This window comes from Anopheles merus, chromosome 2L (assembly GCF_017562075.2).
Source record: "Anopheles merus strain MAF chromosome 2L, AmerM5.1, whole genome shotgun sequence".
NCBI classification, from domain to species: Eukaryota; Metazoa; Arthropoda; class Insecta; order Diptera; family Culicidae; genus Anopheles; species Anopheles merus.
The window spans coordinates 41,252,980-41,270,662 of NC_054083.1; the positions used below are offsets into that span (position 1 = coordinate 41,252,980).

General features: G+C 45.5%; 1 protein-coding gene across 28 annotated transcripts in view; it reads right to left on the reverse strand.

Annotated features, from left to right (window-relative positions):
- LOC121593792 (homeotic protein female sterile) overlaps window positions 1-17,683 on the reverse strand; it is a 203,721-nt gene that overhangs the window by 16,495 nt on the left and 169,543 nt on the right. For 16 of the 28 annotated variants that reach the window (XM_041916457.1, XM_041916464.1, XM_041916456.1 and 13 more), the window contains 4 exons: window positions 15,874-15,928; window positions 14,217-14,258; window positions 10,892-10,918; window positions 7,083-7,560 (listed from right to left, as the gene is read on the reverse strand). In XM_041916457.1, the coding sequence (XP_041772391.1) occupies window positions 7,083-7,560; window positions 10,892-10,918; window positions 14,217-14,258; window positions 15,874-15,928 (602 nt within the window). Of the gene's footprint in view, window positions 1-7,082; window positions 7,561-10,348; window positions 10,608-10,891; window positions 10,919-14,216; window positions 14,259-15,873; window positions 15,929-17,683 lie in introns of all 28 variants that reach the window. The other 12 variants (XM_041916471.1, XM_041916467.1, XM_041916460.1 and 9 more) reach the window with 11 other exon arrangements.

The following is a 17,683-nucleotide window of genomic DNA, read 5'->3' on the forward strand; positions in this document are numbered from 1 at the left end:
CACACAGCCGGGAAGATTTCTTCGCGAGCTGACTCTGATTCTCTCTCTCTCTCCTTCTGTGTGGCAAAACTTTTGCTCCCCGGTCCCATTCGCGTAAAATATTGACAATCTTTTCCATTCTTCCAATTGCCAATCAGTGCACGATAATAAACCCGATAATGATCTGCTTAGATCCATTATTTGTCTCGGTGCTCGTGCGGCAGGTGGGTTAGCCGTCAAGGCTAGGCAGCAAGACAGCAAGCACGAGCTCAAAACAGCCACTCCGGAGGTAAAGCTCTTGGAAAGGAAAACAATTTATGGTAAAAGTTACCATCGTTCCTATCGAAACACTCACCCAGGGAAGTCGAGCGGGGTCAGTGTCAGTGAATGGTCGCGGGGGATGACTCACATGAAGGAAAGGAAAGGAAATACCGGTTGTATAATCACCGCCGATGATGGTGACGCTCAATGGAGTGGGAGATGAGCCACGTCAGCTTATTTAAATCTCTTTCCCAACTCCCGGGCCAAGCGGACCAGAGCGCACCGAACCACAACCGAAAGCTAATGATCGTTATCGCGCGTCTAATGTATTTTTATGACTCTTGAAAAATGATGTCGATACATTCCGACCGATGTGTGCGTGTGTTTGTGTGGTGTGGGGTGGGAAACGGGGCGCAAAACCCGCAACCGGGAAAATGTGCACGGGACGGAAGCAAGTTAATGCGATCCGCCGACCGGATGAAGCTCATCTCATTTCACTTAGCGCTGTGCAGCGCTGAATTGGAAAGTGAAGAAGCAAAACAGATACACACACACACACAGACAGAAAAAAAAAAACGCTCGTAGGGATAGAGTTTATGCTGGCTGTTGTTGGTGAGCGATTTTTCTTTTTCGCCCTTTTATGTGCGGGCTAGCAGAAAATGCTCTTTGCGCGGAACGAAATTCTAAGAGACCGCTTCCTCCATGGTTCCTTCCTTCTCCATGGTTTGATAATGGGTAATAGACGTTGGTCAATGGTGATCCATTACGGGCCGCTTCGTTATTAGTGCGATTTTAAGCACTGCGGGGCAGCAAAGTGAGATCTTTCATTAGTCATTTTTTACGGTCGAGCGAAAGTAGCTGCCGAATTGCTGCTTCTTTACATGCTTTTCCAATACGGTCGTGTGGTATTTTTGCAAGCTATTTCACGAAAGAAATAAAAAAAGGGCTGTAGGACGCTTTCTATGAACGAAAAATTGCCTAAAAGTATGCCACTTACATGACAAAGCGCCTAAATGTAGGCACTATTTTCCACAAATTTACTGTAGTAAGCCAAATGTGCTTTTTTACGATTCTAATGATACTGTTTGTTTAGAATTATTACAGTTTATCCATTTAGATACAAAGCTACAGCATATTACTACAAATCTTCACTTATATTACCTCTCAACCCAAAAAAAAACTATTATTTCAAAGTAGAAACAATCGTTTGTCCAGCATGTGACCAATGGCATCCTATAAGGCCATGCACGCAGACGCTGCCCGCAAATGGGAAGCATTCCTCTTTTGAGACAGTTTAAAATTAGCATAGAATTTGCCAAACGTCCAAAAACTCCACCCGGAAGTGGAATGAACTGACCCAAGAATGAACTGGTAATGTGACTCTTGTTCCTCCGGCCAGCACTGGTAAGCACACAAAAAAGCAAATGTTTGGAACGACCAAAGGAAGAGATAAAGAGAGAGAGAGAGAGGTATCGAAATGCCAACGCGATGCAATTTCGGAAGAAAGTAGTTCCAAAGAATGCAGAATGCATACAGAGGGAGGGAGCACTGTGAGTTTCTTACTCAGTAGCATAAAGAAGCAGTTAAAATGTAAAATGTGCACATTTATAAGCTTGGTAGTAAAAACTATTCCCCCATTGTTGGTTTTTCCTGTTGTTTGTTCGATATCTTTGGAATGGCAATTTTGTGTACAGTGGGGAATGCGGGCCATTTCCGGACGTTCATGAGAATGTTTTTACAATTTTTAAAAGGCGAATGCACATTCCATGGAACTCCAACACGCACACACACACTCTTATTTATGATGTTCTGGAGCCGTTTAAAGGCCTGCTGTAACATTTGCTAGCATCATGCTTTCGTTTTGAAGCCGTGTTGGAAGTCTCAAGCAGAGATTGACTTTGAGAAGAGCAGCTGCAGCTGCAAGTGCAACCACGGCTACAGAATATGCTATCGGATGTGTGCTAGAAAAGCTTCGAATCGAGCCAACGCTTCCTGTGCTTTCTTGCACCGGCCGTCTCCGGATGCGCTCGGTTCCCCCCGGTGGGTGAAAAATGGAGTAATCGCCAGACCAAGCCCACCGGAACCGGTCTGCTCCGAGTACCGGTGAGGAATGGGGAGGAGGTGAGCACAGAAATGCGTCCCAAACGAAGTTTGTTCTGCCCAAAAACTCTGTCACTTTTCCACAACCTCCTGCTGGGCGCTTGTGCGCGCAACGGGACCACCACTAGACCATTTTCTCTCCACATCGTCCACATTCACAACCGCAACGTAGAAGAGCTTTATCGTTGTTCTTTAAAGGGGGGGGGGGGGGGGTGGTCTCGCACAATTATTTCGATACGATGCGTCTCGCTCTCTCACTCTCTATTTCACAGTCGAAAAAGTACCTTGCCTTGAGAAGTACAATCCTTTTGGGGGGAGGTCACCAGTGTGCGTTGTGTGTGTGTGTTGCGGTGTTTGTGGAAAATAAAGAAACTTTCCCCCCTCCCACAACTCTTCTACCGTTGTTCGGTCCATTTCTCGGTCGGTGTGCCCCTTTCTATTCGTTTGAGGAGTGTGTACAGTTTTAAAACTCGCCACAGTTGCGACGGCCCCGGGTGGGGGGAGTTCTGTGCCAGAGTTTTTGGGCAGACACAGTTTTGCGGGCACAACTAGCCAGCCAAGTGGACGCCACTGTACGCTTGCACTGCCATTATACCGGCCAATTTCGATCTGCTGTTGCTGGCAGTGGTCAAACAGTGGAACCACTGCAACGTTTGTGTGCAACCAAATCAAACCCCGAACCTTGCCCGTCATATTCGTTGATATGGCCCCGCTACCACTGCGGTTTGTTAGGTTGTTCCGTTTTTTGACTGATCTTGTGGTTTTGCATTTTAAATGCGCTGTTTAGTGAATTTTCAACGCTTGGAAAGGAGGGGCGTCAATCAGCAGTTACATCACTTGCTGAAGTGGCACAGCTGCGGAATGGTTTGATACGAAATACGAAAAACAGATGTTTGTACTAGTGGTGGGAGCTCCGTGTTCGGAATCAATTCCGGAGTCGATTCCGGAGTCGATTCCGAAGCCGATACCGGAGTTGGTTTCGGAGCCAATTCCGGAGTTGAATCCGGAGCTAATGCCGAAGTTGAATCCGGTGCCGATTCTGGAGTTGGTTCCCGAGCCGGTCCTGGAGTTGAATCCGAAGTCGATTCTGGAGTAGGCTCCGGAATTGAATCCAGGATCGGAATCGGCTCCGGAATCAGAATCGGCCTGGGAATCACAATTAGCTCCGGTAACGGAATCAGGCTGGACTCCAGAAATGGAGTTAGGTCCGGAAAGAGAATTAGTTTTTGAATTGCAATAAGAAGTGTGGGAAGTGCATTGAGTCCGGGAATCTCTTCTTTCTTTTCTTTTCTGATCTTTTCTGATTCCTTGCCGCTATCAACACGTAGCATCATTGTAGCAATACCCAAACGCCTATTCCTATGGAGAAGCCGAAACCGACTCCGTTTCGAAGCCAATTCTGATTTCGGAGTCAATTCCGATGTCGGAGCCGATATTGATTTTGAAGCCAATTCCGGAACCGATTCCAATACCGGAGCTGTTTCTGATTCCGGAGCCAAATCCGATTCCGGAACCGATACCGTTTCCGGAGCCGATTCCGATTCCGGAGCCAATTCCGATTCCGGAGCTGATTCTGATTCCGAAGCCGATTCCGGAGCTGATTCCGATTCCAGAGCTGATTCTGATTCCGGAGCCGATTCCTGAACCAATTCCGGAACCGAATCCGGAGTCGATTCCGGTACCAATTTCGGTACCAATTCCTGAAGCAATTCTGGAAACTGATTCCGGACCTACTATCCGGAATCGATTCCAGAAAACGTCGGAGCTAGTCGGAGTCGATTCCGACGAAATCTTCATTTTTCCCATCACTAGTTTGTACACATGAAAGCAGTTGCGGACTGTGTAAAATAAAACGCTTCTAGCAGCAAACAGGCAACAAACAAGCAAACAGGCAACAAAAAAGCATTGTACATTTTTTCCAGCAGCTTCCGGCAGGACCAGAACAGGAACAAATCGTGCTCTGCACAAAGGCAAAGTTGTTCTTCGCGCCGCGTTGTTCTGCTGCACACAGATTTGCTCTGCTATACTGTTATTTTTCTTTGATATCGAAGCCCTGTAAACATAAAAGCGCACGGTTCGTTGAGTTTCATAATCTTCCGCTCTCCTTCTCCAGCTGTCCCTTCCTCTATTACACCGCCACCATTAAAAGGGTGACAAGGTGGGCAAAACATTGCTTGTAACTAACGACCTACCAAGGTGGTTTGCGGTGATTATCCGATTCCAATTTTCGAGGATCTTCGGGACAGATAGCCCCGAACGAAAACACACACCAAAAAAGGGAAACCCAAAATTAATTGCTACACAGAATAAAAAGCCACGGGGAAGGGGACAAGAGTCGACATGGGGAAACACGATCATTTCCGGCACGCTCGGGTGAGTTGTGAATATTACACCGTAAAGCATTGGCGGTGGAGACGACACGAAAGAAAATGGGCAAATATGACTGTGACAACCGGGTTGGGCGGCGGCGGGCCAAACACATTCCAATGCGTCATCTGAGGTCGATTTGTTTGCGATTATCGTTTCGTTAGGTGGAGGGGGTTTTTTTGCCCCTCCCCATCAAAGACAACAACAAGCAATTTGTGCTTTTATTTTCTTGCTTTTGGTTCCTATTTTCACTCGCTTTTCCAGCGCTTCCTATTTATTTAAGGGAAGGAAAAAACGATCCCCATTCCAGTGCGAGCGGAACATTTGCAGTTGTTTTTACACCTCCCCGCAAAACACAGTACATATGTACGTACTTACCCCACCAGTTCTGTTGGTTTAGTACCTACAACCGACTTTTGTGAAGAGGGTGAGACAGCAACAAAATCACAAAAAAAAGAAGTAAACCATTCCAAGCGGAACTGAAAATTAAACATTTAGCATTGCAACACGTATATAAATATTAATTTGATCGTGCTGACTCGTGGTTCCGTTGCGTTTGCGTTGTTTCTGCGCTCTTTTTTCGTCTGTGTGTGTGTGTGTGTGTGTGTGAAAACATTACTAAAAAGCAACACACACAGAGCAGGGAGCTCAGCTTTTTGTGCCATTTTTGTTGTCGCTTTCTATTTTTTTTGTTGCTGAAAGTACTAATTTTTCCGGCAACGGATAGCGAGTGCACCGGAGTGGAAAACGAGTGAGTTAGATTAATTTTGCAGCTTTTGCAGTTTAATATTTTGTTGTGCCCGTTTACCGCTTGTACCGTTGATAGGTGTGGGAAGGACCACGTTAAGCTTTTACGGGAAGAAGTAGTAGTAGTAGTAGTAGTAGTTGTGTTTAATTTTTTGGCACCGAACGATTGTAAATTCATTTTTACACACAGTTAGCGGTCATCTCCACAGTCAGCATCGTGGTGCGCGTGCAGATAACCGTACACCGGGGGCATGAGCTTGTGTACCCACCGAAGCCCTCCCAATATGCCCCAAAAACAAATGTAATTAAGCATTGGCGAAAGGAGAGTAAAATTAAACAATAAAACATACCAGCGAGTGCAGCAGCTCGCTTTGGTCGACCCGACTTTTACCGCGAGATGAGACACCCAACACTGTGTGTGTGTGTGTGTGTGTGGTTAGTGTTGGGTACCACAGGCCGGGCTGCGGCACAGTGGAAGAAGTTTGTGTTTTTAATTTCCTCCCTCACTTCTCTCGTTCGGCTCGCTGTTGTGCCATTCATTGGGCATGAGCGTTTTTAAAAGTGGAGTGTTTTGGTTTTTTACTTCGCTCGTTGCTGTTCTCATTCATTCCCCGATCCGATCCCGGCATGTTTATCGAGTTTCATTCGAGCTAACGATCCGGCATAAACTCCTGGCCGCCCGAGCTCTTGGACCCGCGCTCCGCTTATTTAAGCGTAGCAAAACGGGGGAAGGTTTTGCAAATTGCTACACCTAAAAAATACTCAGTCGTGCTTGTACACCACTGTTGTCACGTTGACTTTATCGCTGCAAAGTGCAAAGTTTTGTGTGCAAGCGAGCAGATTAAACTGGGTAACCGAGCTACAAATCGGAGAGAAAAAAAAAAACATTTTAACTCGTTCGGTACGTTTTGTTTTTTGTTTTTTTTTTTTTTTTTTTTGTAATCATTATGTTAAATGAGATTTTTCTATCCTGCTCTCCACCATTTTCCGAAATAATAATCGGAAAAGTTTCCCTCTCCCGATCACCTTAAATGAGCGGAAAATGACCCGTAAAGGCAAAAGTTTTGACCACAGAAAGCAGCTTCGCCTTCGTTAAAATCCCCTTTTTTCACACCTTTTGAAAAACGGGACCTTTTGAATTGTGTATTGGGGTTTCGCAGAAAAAATGGTAAAATAATATGCTACCAGCATTCGCTCCCGCGGTGGCTGGGGAGAGGTGCATAGGGTTTCGCTAATTTTCCACCATACAAGAAAGGTGAACCATTTTAAGCTTAACCTTTCCCCCCCCCCAAGGTAACAACATTCATGGGGTGTAATATTTTGCTTTAAATTATAATGCCCATTGTGTTGTGTTTACTTCTGGGAAAGGAGGAAAAATGAAGATAATCATGACACGACGGTTAAAACCCAACCCCGGGCAAAGGTAAAGTCATCCAGTGGACCAACAAAAGGATCCTTCCTCCCTGCTGCAAACCTTTTCCGGGTGCAAATAATCCGATAATATCGCTACGCTACATTTCCGCCCCAGTATCATTGCCGAATTGTTTTTTTTTTCTTTCTTCCGGTCACTCGGTACTTGCTCTGGCCGGGTTGATAAGGATGCTATTAACGCGTACGGCGCTACTTACGACTGGTAGGCGGCGGCAGCGGCACCATTCAGCTGGGCGTACGTTGCTGCTGCTGCTGCTGCTGCTGCTCCTGCTGCCGGGTGGCTGGAAAGCAATCCGGCCGGAGCCGCACTACCACCAGCACCAGCACCAGCAGCGCTGGGGTTTCCGGTTGCGCTCGCGGCTCCCCCACTACCTGTAGAGCCGGGTGCGCTTGTACCGTTCGCCAGCCCGGGCAGGTTGGCGAGCGATGGATGTCTCGCCGGGGTTGCCGCGTTTCTGGCCAGCCCGGCGATCACCGATGCCATCGGGTGGGGCGTCAGCTGTGGCGCTCCTTGGTGAGGTAGATGAAGGGCTAGTGCCGGATGTCGCTGCTGCTGCTGCTGCTGCTGCTGTTGCTGCTGGTGGTGGAGATGGTGCGGCAGGGACAGTGTGTGATGCGAAAGATGCTGCGCGAGTGCCTGATGATGGAGCAGTGCGGGATGGGCCGGTATGCCTGCTGTTGGATGGGGCGGTGTGTGTGCGTGTGTGAAGGTGTGTTCCCCAACAAAAGCCACCATAACGATCGAATGTGTGGTCGAATGGTGTACAAGTTGAGCCACGATAAGGCGTTTTCGGTGTAGGCCGGCCATTACAAAGCATGCAAAGTGTAAAGCAGGAGCAGGAGAAAAGGTCGTTGGCGATTGTAGATCAGGATGATGATGACGATGAAGATGATGTTCGTTTGATGTTCATGTTGGCGTGTGAGTGTGTGGGATTGTAGTTGTAGTTGTTGTCGGGTTGGAATGGTGCGTGTTGGTTAGGACAAATATGAAACGAAAAGAAGAAAAAAGAGTAAAAGAACATAAGAAGCGTGTTAATGAAGATAGGTGAGGCATGGTTCAGAAGGTTGAAAATAGTGAATCAAAGATGTTATTTAATGTGAATTTTTGAAGCAAAATAGGGCTTTACAGTTGATGTGTATGATGTTCCTATTCTGTGGCCTCCTGTTGGTTTATTTCAATGGGAATCATTAACAATAAGGTGTAGTTAGGGGTATCTGTAAGCATGCGTTAGTGTTTCGAGCCTGTAAAAAGGGCAATTAAGGATGGTGTGGTACAAATAGTTGTTGGTGTGTAGAACTTCAAACAGTATTCAAAAGTAAACTATTCTGACCAAGTTTGAGTTAAGATGTTTTGAGTGTAACAAATTGATGTGTAACATTGGAAAATCCCTGCTGAACAGCAAATAAATTGCACCGAAACGCCCAGAAGAAACCGCGCCAAAAGCGAACGATGTAATAATGTGCAACCAGTGAATGCGAAAATTGAATAACTTTTACTGCAGTGCGATAATTCGGCTGATGAAGGTTTCAACGTTTGCTTTACCGGCGGCTTACTCGCACTCGTTTTGTGGGGCAGGAGCGAGCGCGTGCGTTGTACGCACCAATGCGCAGCATTGCCGAATGATTTGCTGCCTCAGGTGGAAGCTTCCCCACTTGCGAAGAGTAACGATTTTCAGGCGGCAAAGAGCGAGCGATGCAAGTAGGCGTGGAAAACATAAACAGCCTTAAAACCCCCGGTTGCCCCGGTTCATTCTTTCCCCCGGTAAGCTTTCCCCCTCCGCGGACGCCCAGATTTGCCAGGAAGATTGGCATTATCAAAGCTCTTCGGCACGCTCGCCCGTGGCCCCCTTGTAATAAGAACTTTCCTTGCCTCTCCAACAAAGCACAGCAGAAAATGGAAAGCGATGGAAAGTACCGGCCGCGGGAAGAGGATTTACTTTTCCTTGTCCGAAAAGTTATGGCTAATCTTTTTAAGCGTTTGTTTACGGCGTGGATTTCCCCGGTGACTTGCCGCCCAAGTCAACCATCGGCGCGTTTTCGGATGTTCTACCGATTCGGGGTCTGCGTTTGCACATTGCTTTCCTGTACCGCGGTCGTCGGGATGACGCAAACGAACCAAAGCAAAAAGCGAAACCCGGCGAAGCGTGAGTAATTTAAAGATTTTGCGCGACTTATTAGAAATGTTATTAAAAATTCAGGACGCACGGAGGTGGGGAAGACAACTTCGACAAGCACACGCGTAAAGCCGCCTGCTCATCGGCGAGAATCTGTTTTAATGAAATTGGACAAAGTAATTTAAATTTGTCCGCTGGCGGAAGCGGCGAACTCGCCATTCCGAGCGAGCCCCCGCCGCTCCCAATTAATGTAGGCGATGGTTTATGATTGTTTGATGTTGCCGATCGGGAAGAAATAATTAGAACGAGCGGCTGGAGTGGTCCACTCTTACGGTTGTGACCGGATTAAGGGACCTAATTTAGAACGGGGGGGAGGCCCTTTTTCGGTCGATGGAGACGCCTGGTGCTCCATTAAAAAGCAAATAATTACCACACGAGACGACGACGGGCCGTATGGCCGTAGATGTATGGTAATGTTGGGGCATCTTAATTATTTTTTTTTTGCTATCGCCAAGCATTGAGTGTTTCCCGTCCGCAGAAAGGAAGTGCAAATTGAGTTATTTATGGCCGGCGTGGAGAGGTAGCGCGAAGCGACGTTTACAATTAAAACTTCCCCAAACAATAAAGGCAGCTGGGCGAATGTGTTCACAGCTTGTTTAACACACGCACACATTCACATTCTTTTGTTCCCAGTGGTTCGAAAGACGCTTGAGCTAAAGCGCAAAGGCGAGTAAACGGCTTACAAAGCGTCTTTGCGTGCTTGGCAGAAGGAGTACAAACAACAATAGGACACACAACGCGTCTCGGCTCTTTGTGGCCGTCGCGAGTAAAAGCGAGCTTATAAAGCACTTGCCCATAGAAGTAGCGCAATTCTTGCGCGAACGCTACTAAAAACCTTTTTAAAGAAAAGACTGTTGCCCACTCATCCTTTCTTGGGTGCGTAAAGGGTACAAAGCTGGTCAAAGCGGTTTGCGGTTTTGACATTGGCGGGTGGCTGCTGCTGCTGGTCGGGCTTTGTACAGTGAATTCCACGAACGAATAAATCCCCTTTCGAGTAGAAACGTTTCCCATCCCTTCTAGTACAATGCACCCACAGTGCGCAACAATTGAGCGCTCCCGCGTTCGACACATTAGGAAAATTGAATGACAAAGAAAAATGTGCTCCAGCAAATACGCTACATAGGGGTCGGTTCGCAACAGGGGAGGCAGAAGGGGGGGGAGGGAGGGGAAGAGGATCTCGGTACTTTTCCAAAGGCAGCATATTTGCGCTCGAGTGGTCGATGGGCGAGGGCAGCACTTGTAACATACACGACGACTGGCGACCGACGACGAACACAAAGCATACCGACCTTCTTCTCTGGGCCGCCGCGGCACGCTGTGCGGCCGCAATCAGTATCGGGGACGTGGCGGTGGGCAGCTGGTTGGCGGCGGCGGCGGCTGCCGCCGCACCGGCCGGGTTCGCGGACGCAGCTGCGGCTGCGGCGGCTGCGGCGGCGGCTGCTGCCGTGGGCGTTGCGGCAGCCAGTGCTGCTGTGGGCGTTGCACCGACGGTGGTGGCGGCGGTGGCCGCCCCTAACCATGGCCACGTTGCCAGTGGCAGCCGGTATCCTGTTTATTTTTCCGTAAAAGGCAGCCAGGTGGTTTAAAATGAGGAGAGAGTATGTATATAGGGGAAATGGAAAATGGGGTTTTCTGCTAATTGTACGGTGATAACACGCGTGTGATTGGATGTATCTTCATCGCGATACGTGGCACGGTGCGTGTAGTTGTAGGTGAAATTATGCTTTAAGTGCTTATTAGTAAACCTAGCTAGGGGTAAAATGGTCTAAAACTAATGAATGATCAAAGATGAAATCAAAAAGCCATCAACAAAACACACAATCGAGCCTTACCTTCGGGCCACGGGACGCACACGGCTGCTGCGGGGTGATAGTTTCCCATGAATCAAGCATCAGTCCAAGACGGTTGAGGGTAATTGGATTTGCAGCGCGTTGTGATCCGTTACATTGTGTCCCACGGTTGATGCCACATTTGTTGTTTGTTGCACATTGTGCACGTGACACAATAAAAAGGTGAGGGAAGAAAAAGAGATGGAGAGAGAAACAGAGAGAGAGAGGTGAAAAACGCGTACACGGTATCGTACGTTAGTTTCGCAATTTATCATTAATGGTATTATTATCATTACACAGCTAAGCGATATGGATCGCAAATTACAGCAAAGGAGAAAGTGACATCATATACACAGAGACAAATTAAGGGCGTGAAGGGCCGGAGGTGACAAAGGGAGGAGGCAGCAGGGTGGAGGGAGTTGGGTGGTTGATGAATGTGTTTGTTGTTTCGAGCGAAGAAAGCCCCCGGCGGTGGAGGCTTAGGAGGGATTGGTGCGTAAGATGGTCGGAATTTGATTGATGAAAAGGATTACCACTTTTAATGGATGGAATACTTTCAACAAACAGCTAGGGCGAGATGCTGTGAAGCGATGAGGAGGGAGGTAAGATATTCTCTTCCGGTGGTAAGGATTTAGATTGTCAGTTTACAGGTAACGGGTAGGATAACAGGCAATCCGGAATGCGAATCAGCGGTTGAATCGCTTCGAAATGGACGATCAAAACACAAGAAGGCGCGCGTGAGAACATGCTGCAGCAGTGAAGCGTTAGTGAATGTTGGAGAGAACGTATTTAAAGCACAGGTTAGCATGTGTAATAGCAACATTACTTTGTTAACTACACTGCTTTCTATGATGTTTGCTATATTTGCTCAATTTGTTATTTTAAAAAAAGATACAGTTTGAAGAGACAACAATTTAGTTCTTCCTACGACATCAAGGCTGGTTTGAAAAATGAAACAAATTGCACTACTCTACTTCTAAATTGAAAGAAACATTTAAAATCAAGGACTTTTTTTTAACTGAAAGTGTGTCATAACCAGAATGTACAGGGTTTTTCAGGAGTTCTCTTAGCTGTAGGACATTTTATTGACTCTTTCTGACGTGAAATGAACTTAATGTAATGGGAATTGGACTCTACAGCACCCTTGTTGGACAAATCTAATAGGATTTTCCATAGAGCCTGTCCAAAAAGGGTACCATAAGTCCAATTTCCAACATTATAAGTTTTCCAATAAGAAAGAGTCATGGAAGTGTCCCACAACTATGAGAACCCCTGGAAATCCCTATAAGCTTTTTCTCAACCCTGAATTGCAGCCTTTAAAGGCCGGAGGACATTGTGGGTACTCGCTAGTGTAATTTTTATTTTCACTAGCGCATCTGGCGGCGGCTGGTGGAAGCTTGTTTTCGTCATCGAGGGATTGGACGTGCGGGATCTCAAAATAATGTACTATTTTCGATGCAAAAATGGCTGAAATATTTGCACTACATATTTATCTTTCAATTACAAAGCTTTTCCAGTCCATTTTAAGTAAGAAACATGGTAAAATAACATGTTTTCTGAAGCGGCTCGAAATTGTTTTCCAAATCGCTTCGGTCAGCCGCCGCCAGATGCGCTAGTGAAAATCAGATGCGCTAGTGAAAATTACAGTACTGACTACGGACAATGTACCACGGCCTTAACAGCTTGATTTAAATCGAAAAGAATCAACGTTTCAACTCTCCCAAACTAAGCGAAAGCAATGCAAAGGCACACCAAGCAAGCAGTGTTGTTAATTGAATCAATCAAAGCACGTGAACTCCACCGAAAGGACAATCTGTTTTCCCCTTTCCACCAGGCCAAGCACGTTAGCACACGTCGACAGCGCTAAACTTTAAAGCACGCTTTTCGTGCCGAAAATCGCTCCACCGTTGTAACAAAAAAAAAAAAAAAACATCTCAGCACTATTCTCTACTAGGAAAACCCGGTACGGATCGAGCAAAAAGCATACCGGTTCGGCTGAAAAAGACAAACACAAACACACACAGGCACACCCATTCAAAAAAAGCACCATGAATTGGGAGTGAAAGAGGCGTTAGGGATTGGGTAAGGGCCAAAAATGGAGATAGATGTCGTCCGCGTGTTTAGCATTATAGTAAACGATGATCGTTTCTGTCGCGTGTCAACCGCCATAAAATTGCCATCACTTTCACGACACACAAAAAAGAAACAAACGAACGATGCTTTGCTTTCGTAACTTAGCCAATGAAAAAGCGTTGAAAAGCAATCCAGCTGCAACGCGTGCTGTTCCTTGAAGCAAGCAGCAGCAGCCTTTGATAATCACGTGAATGGGTGCTGAATGGGCCATCCGGCCGGATGGCTCCTTCTGTGTGCCCCGTACCGAGCGGTCGTGAAGTCGACAAAGCGTCGGTTGATTGATAGCGATCAATTGATTAAAGCCAACCGGTGTGTGTGTGTGTGTGTGTGTGTGTGTGTGTGTGTTTGAGTGAGTGAGTGTGTGTGTGTCAGCTATTTTAGCTTGGTTTGGTGGAATTCATGACGGAGCGCACTGTGCAGAGACATCGTAAGCACACTGCTGCTGCTGCTGCTGCCTATATCCATTATACAGCAGAAGGAAACGACTATCGACAGCAGCTGTGACTTGCAGCGACATCTAAGCGCTAACGGTGGCAAAGGAAAAATAAGCCTCTTCACTATCCTTAGCGAGCGAACAGTGCACGCGAAAGGAAAGCCGTGTGCTAGAGCTGAAACGTGCCCCATTGAAGGAATATTGCTCCACGAGTTTCGTTCCGCAAGAGCTGTGTTCAAGGCAAAAAAAACTCTATCTACAAATTTGCATGCAAAAGTGAAAGCAAGGGAATGTGAAAGAACATTTTTACAAGCACACACCACACCCAGGCTAATAATTTGAACCCAAGTGTTCTTAATACTGTGCAATGGCCATCTCCAAAACGGTGCAAAACATTCACAATGCTCTCCTTTTAAATCTAAATGTGTGCATAAGACGCTAACACATTGAGATAACGCAGATAAATCGTTTGATGCCGTCTACTGGCACAGCTTCTCTTAGCTGGTGAGTGGATAAACAAGAGCTACTACAAACTGCATGCAAAGAGCGTACAATACAAAGCGTTTTGGATGACGTTTATGGGAAATTAGGGAAATTTTACAACTCCAGGGTAACTGCGAGCGATAGGTGTATTATTGCATACATTCCGGGCACTGACTAAATATGGCTAAAAAGAGAGAGAGAGAGAGAGAGAGAGAGCGAGCGAGAGAGGGACAAAGGGTATGGAGGAGGTAGTAGTATTTAATGGAAGGTTTTGCTCACCCAGTGACGGGGCCGAGACGGCGCCTTGTTTCGTCAGAAACACTGTACACACACACACACACACACACGCATCATATCAATATGAAAACATAAACACACACACGCACATATACGTACATGTGCGCGGTTTTGTGCGTGTGTTGCGCCGTGAGTAGGTTGAGTAAGTTGCACATGTATGGAGGATTGGGTTGTTGTTGTTGCAGTTGTAGTTGTTGAGTTGTAAGTGATTTTTTTTTATTTTGGTTTTTGATTTTCGATTTTCGTATCGTTTCACAAGTGTCCCATTTGCAAAAAAAAAAACACGCAATTAGGGGTGGGTGGTGTAGGGTTATTATTTTTAATTTTACCAATATAACAAAATGATACCAACAACCAGAGCAGGTATCACATTTCAAAGAGAAATATCGTCCGAAATGCAACACGATAAACCACCGCCCCCCCCCCCCCACCCATTTGCATGTAAAGTGTGCGGGTAGGTAATTGATACAACATTTTACCATGAAATTGATATTTATTGAACGGGGACCGCATATTGTTTTTAATTGCATTTTTTGTGTTGCGTTATTATGCCCACACGGGGACAACAGCATCAAATGCCAATCGCATTCGGAAGGCACAGTTGGGAAACGATTCAAAACAGGTTTGGAGGTTTCGAAAAGGTACACCATTTAAAACAATTCGTGTGAAAAAGAGAAGAAGAAAAAGGAGAGAAAAAAAAGAGAAAAAAAACGTGAAGTGAGTAAATGCGTTTCATTTAAACCTTTCGATTGAAATACGGTAACGTTCGGGGGGAATACTGGTGGAATACAGGTACAGAGATGATGAAGGTAGTTTAATGAGATAAGGTAGCTGTAGTAGAATGGATAACACCACACTTTGGTGTGCAGTAATTAGCAGCTGTCGGGTGAAATTTTTTAACACAGTTACACAATATGTGAATGAATAAGTGGAAACCAAAAAAAACCCTTAGAAGGCACAAAATGAACAAAAAGGGGAAAAAATGAAAGAGGATGTCAATTAGACATTTTATTTTTTTTTGGCGAATTTTGACAGAAACTAACAAAACTGGTCCAAGAAACAGTCTTAGTTTATAATTTCTTTAAACAAATCTTTATAACAATCGGAAACATTATTTTGTCCACTACTTTACCCAAAAAAACAGCTCACAGGAAATACAAATAATATTAAAAGGACAATATACTTAGAATTAAAGTTGGTGCCTAATTGCTTCAATAAACATGTTTATCAAACTAACAAAACCGACAAGAGTTAGCTAGAAGACCAAAGACAAAGCACTAAACAGGCATGCACACGAGTGTTAGGGAGAAAAACAGGGGAGAAAAAATAGAGCAGAAAGACAAGATCGATGCACTTGCTTGTGCCTCTATGTATGGGAATGAATAGAGAGTGAAAAAAACAAATTTGGAAAACATAAATGCACAAAGAAAACACACTAGAACAGTGAAACCCAAAAACGAACTCTAAAAGGCGGTGCGTGATGGTTCAAACCACGCTTAGATGCTATAAATAATTCCGAATTCAATACGAGGATATGAATACAGAGTGAGTAAGAGAGCGAGAGAGAGAGAGAGAGAAAGAAGGCGAAAGTAGAAAGTGGGGCAAGGATAGGAAGGAAAGTAATGGTTAAACAACTTACCGCTTGATACAGCAGGAGCTTTTTTACTTTGAACTCGTGCGGTTGCATTATTGACCTACAGTTTTAACAGCATTACACACACGGGCGGGCGGGCGGGCGGGCGCGCGCGCAAGGGGGATGCACATTTGTTGTTGTTGTTGTTTGTTGTGGGTGTTGGCGTGTATTTGTGTATGTGTGTGAGTGTGTGGTTTTTTCAGTATATTTGTTCACGGTTTGTTGGAATTTATTTCGCGGTATTGTATTTGTGGTTGTTGTTGGTTTAGAATTTGGGCAAATTCCGGAGAGGAAAAAAGAAAAAAATATATAACAATTAAATGCATTCAAGTGGATTTTAATGTGTGTGTGTGTATGTGTGTGTGTGTGATAGAGAACAGAAGATGAAGAGTGAAAATAATAAAGGAAAATGAAAAAAAAAAACATATTTTTACAATGATACTTGCTAACATACACACGCGCGTAATGAAACACTGTAACTCTCGATTCGACGACCGGGCGGACCTGGCGCACTTTGTACATCTAAATTTCAAACCGTCGAGCAGCAGCGACGAGCCATGCGCTCGAGTACGTTCAGAATTAAAAACAAAAAAACACATTACGGAAGCTGTTATACCGGTCAATAATTCGAGTTGGGCTCGACTTTTGCGGCGATTGTTGAGCGATAAAGCATTATCGAAAAGGTACCACACAATTGCAATTATTCACGCATAAGATCACTTATACGCACATTGGAGGAGGGGTTGGTCGTCCGTTAAAGCCTGTCCAGCATAATTTATGCGTTATGGTGCGAGCCGAAGCCCTACTGCTGGATCCGTTTATTGCACTTTAAATGGCTTTGCCAGCGAACGAAGCACATTACGGGAATGTGTCTCCGCCGTGTGGTCTGAATTATGGACCCATTATTCGCCCAAGTTGGGGAGTTAATTGTGGGGCGGTGGTGGACAACAAAAAGCATAAAAAAGGACGTGTAATTGCTATAGTAGCCAGCGACAGGGAACAATAATTATAAAGTGAACGTAAATGGCGGCGCACGGCAATCGGAATGCTCCGAAAATCAAGGCCCCTGGTGGTGGTGGTGGTGGTGATTTCTGTGGTTTTGATTGTAATTGGGTGCCATTTTCATTGTGCAGCTTGGCGCAGCACAAAAGCAGGTAAAAATGGATAAAAATTAATTAAGATATTTATAGCTCCGCTCGAACGGATGGATGGTACAGTTGGTAACAATTAGTTTTATTAACTTGCGTTGCTCTGTGTACTGCGCTAACGGGAGCATGCGATCGAGCGAACGATAATGGTAACCACACCACGGGCAGTAGTGGAAAGTTATATTTTCAGCTATATAGTACAATGTTCTGGGTTCGGGTTGTGAACAGTTTGTGCAAGCGGTTCAAGCTACAAAAAAAAAAAAGCGAAGGGGAAAAACTTTGGCTCTCTATTAGCATATTAAATTGAAAATTATAACTTCATCCCCGTCATCACTCGTGATGTCACACGGGGGCAGGGGTTATGGTCGCTGTTTTTTTCTCCCCCCAACATCCTGTTGCAAAACTCTAAACTCTCTGCTGCTATAAAGGAAGCTCGAACAAAAACGTGGCGTTGACACGATGCTTGATTTCGTCTCCCATTGTGTCCCCAATTCAAAACATACGCTCGCTACAAAAGGACAGTTTGGTGCAATTCGGGGCGCAAAAGCGGGGGATGAAAAAGACATTAAACAATATAATCATTTTCTCCACGACAAAAAAAAACTCTGCACCCACCAAGGCAGGCGCAGGCAGGCCACAAACGAACAAGAGTGTGTCACATTTCTGAG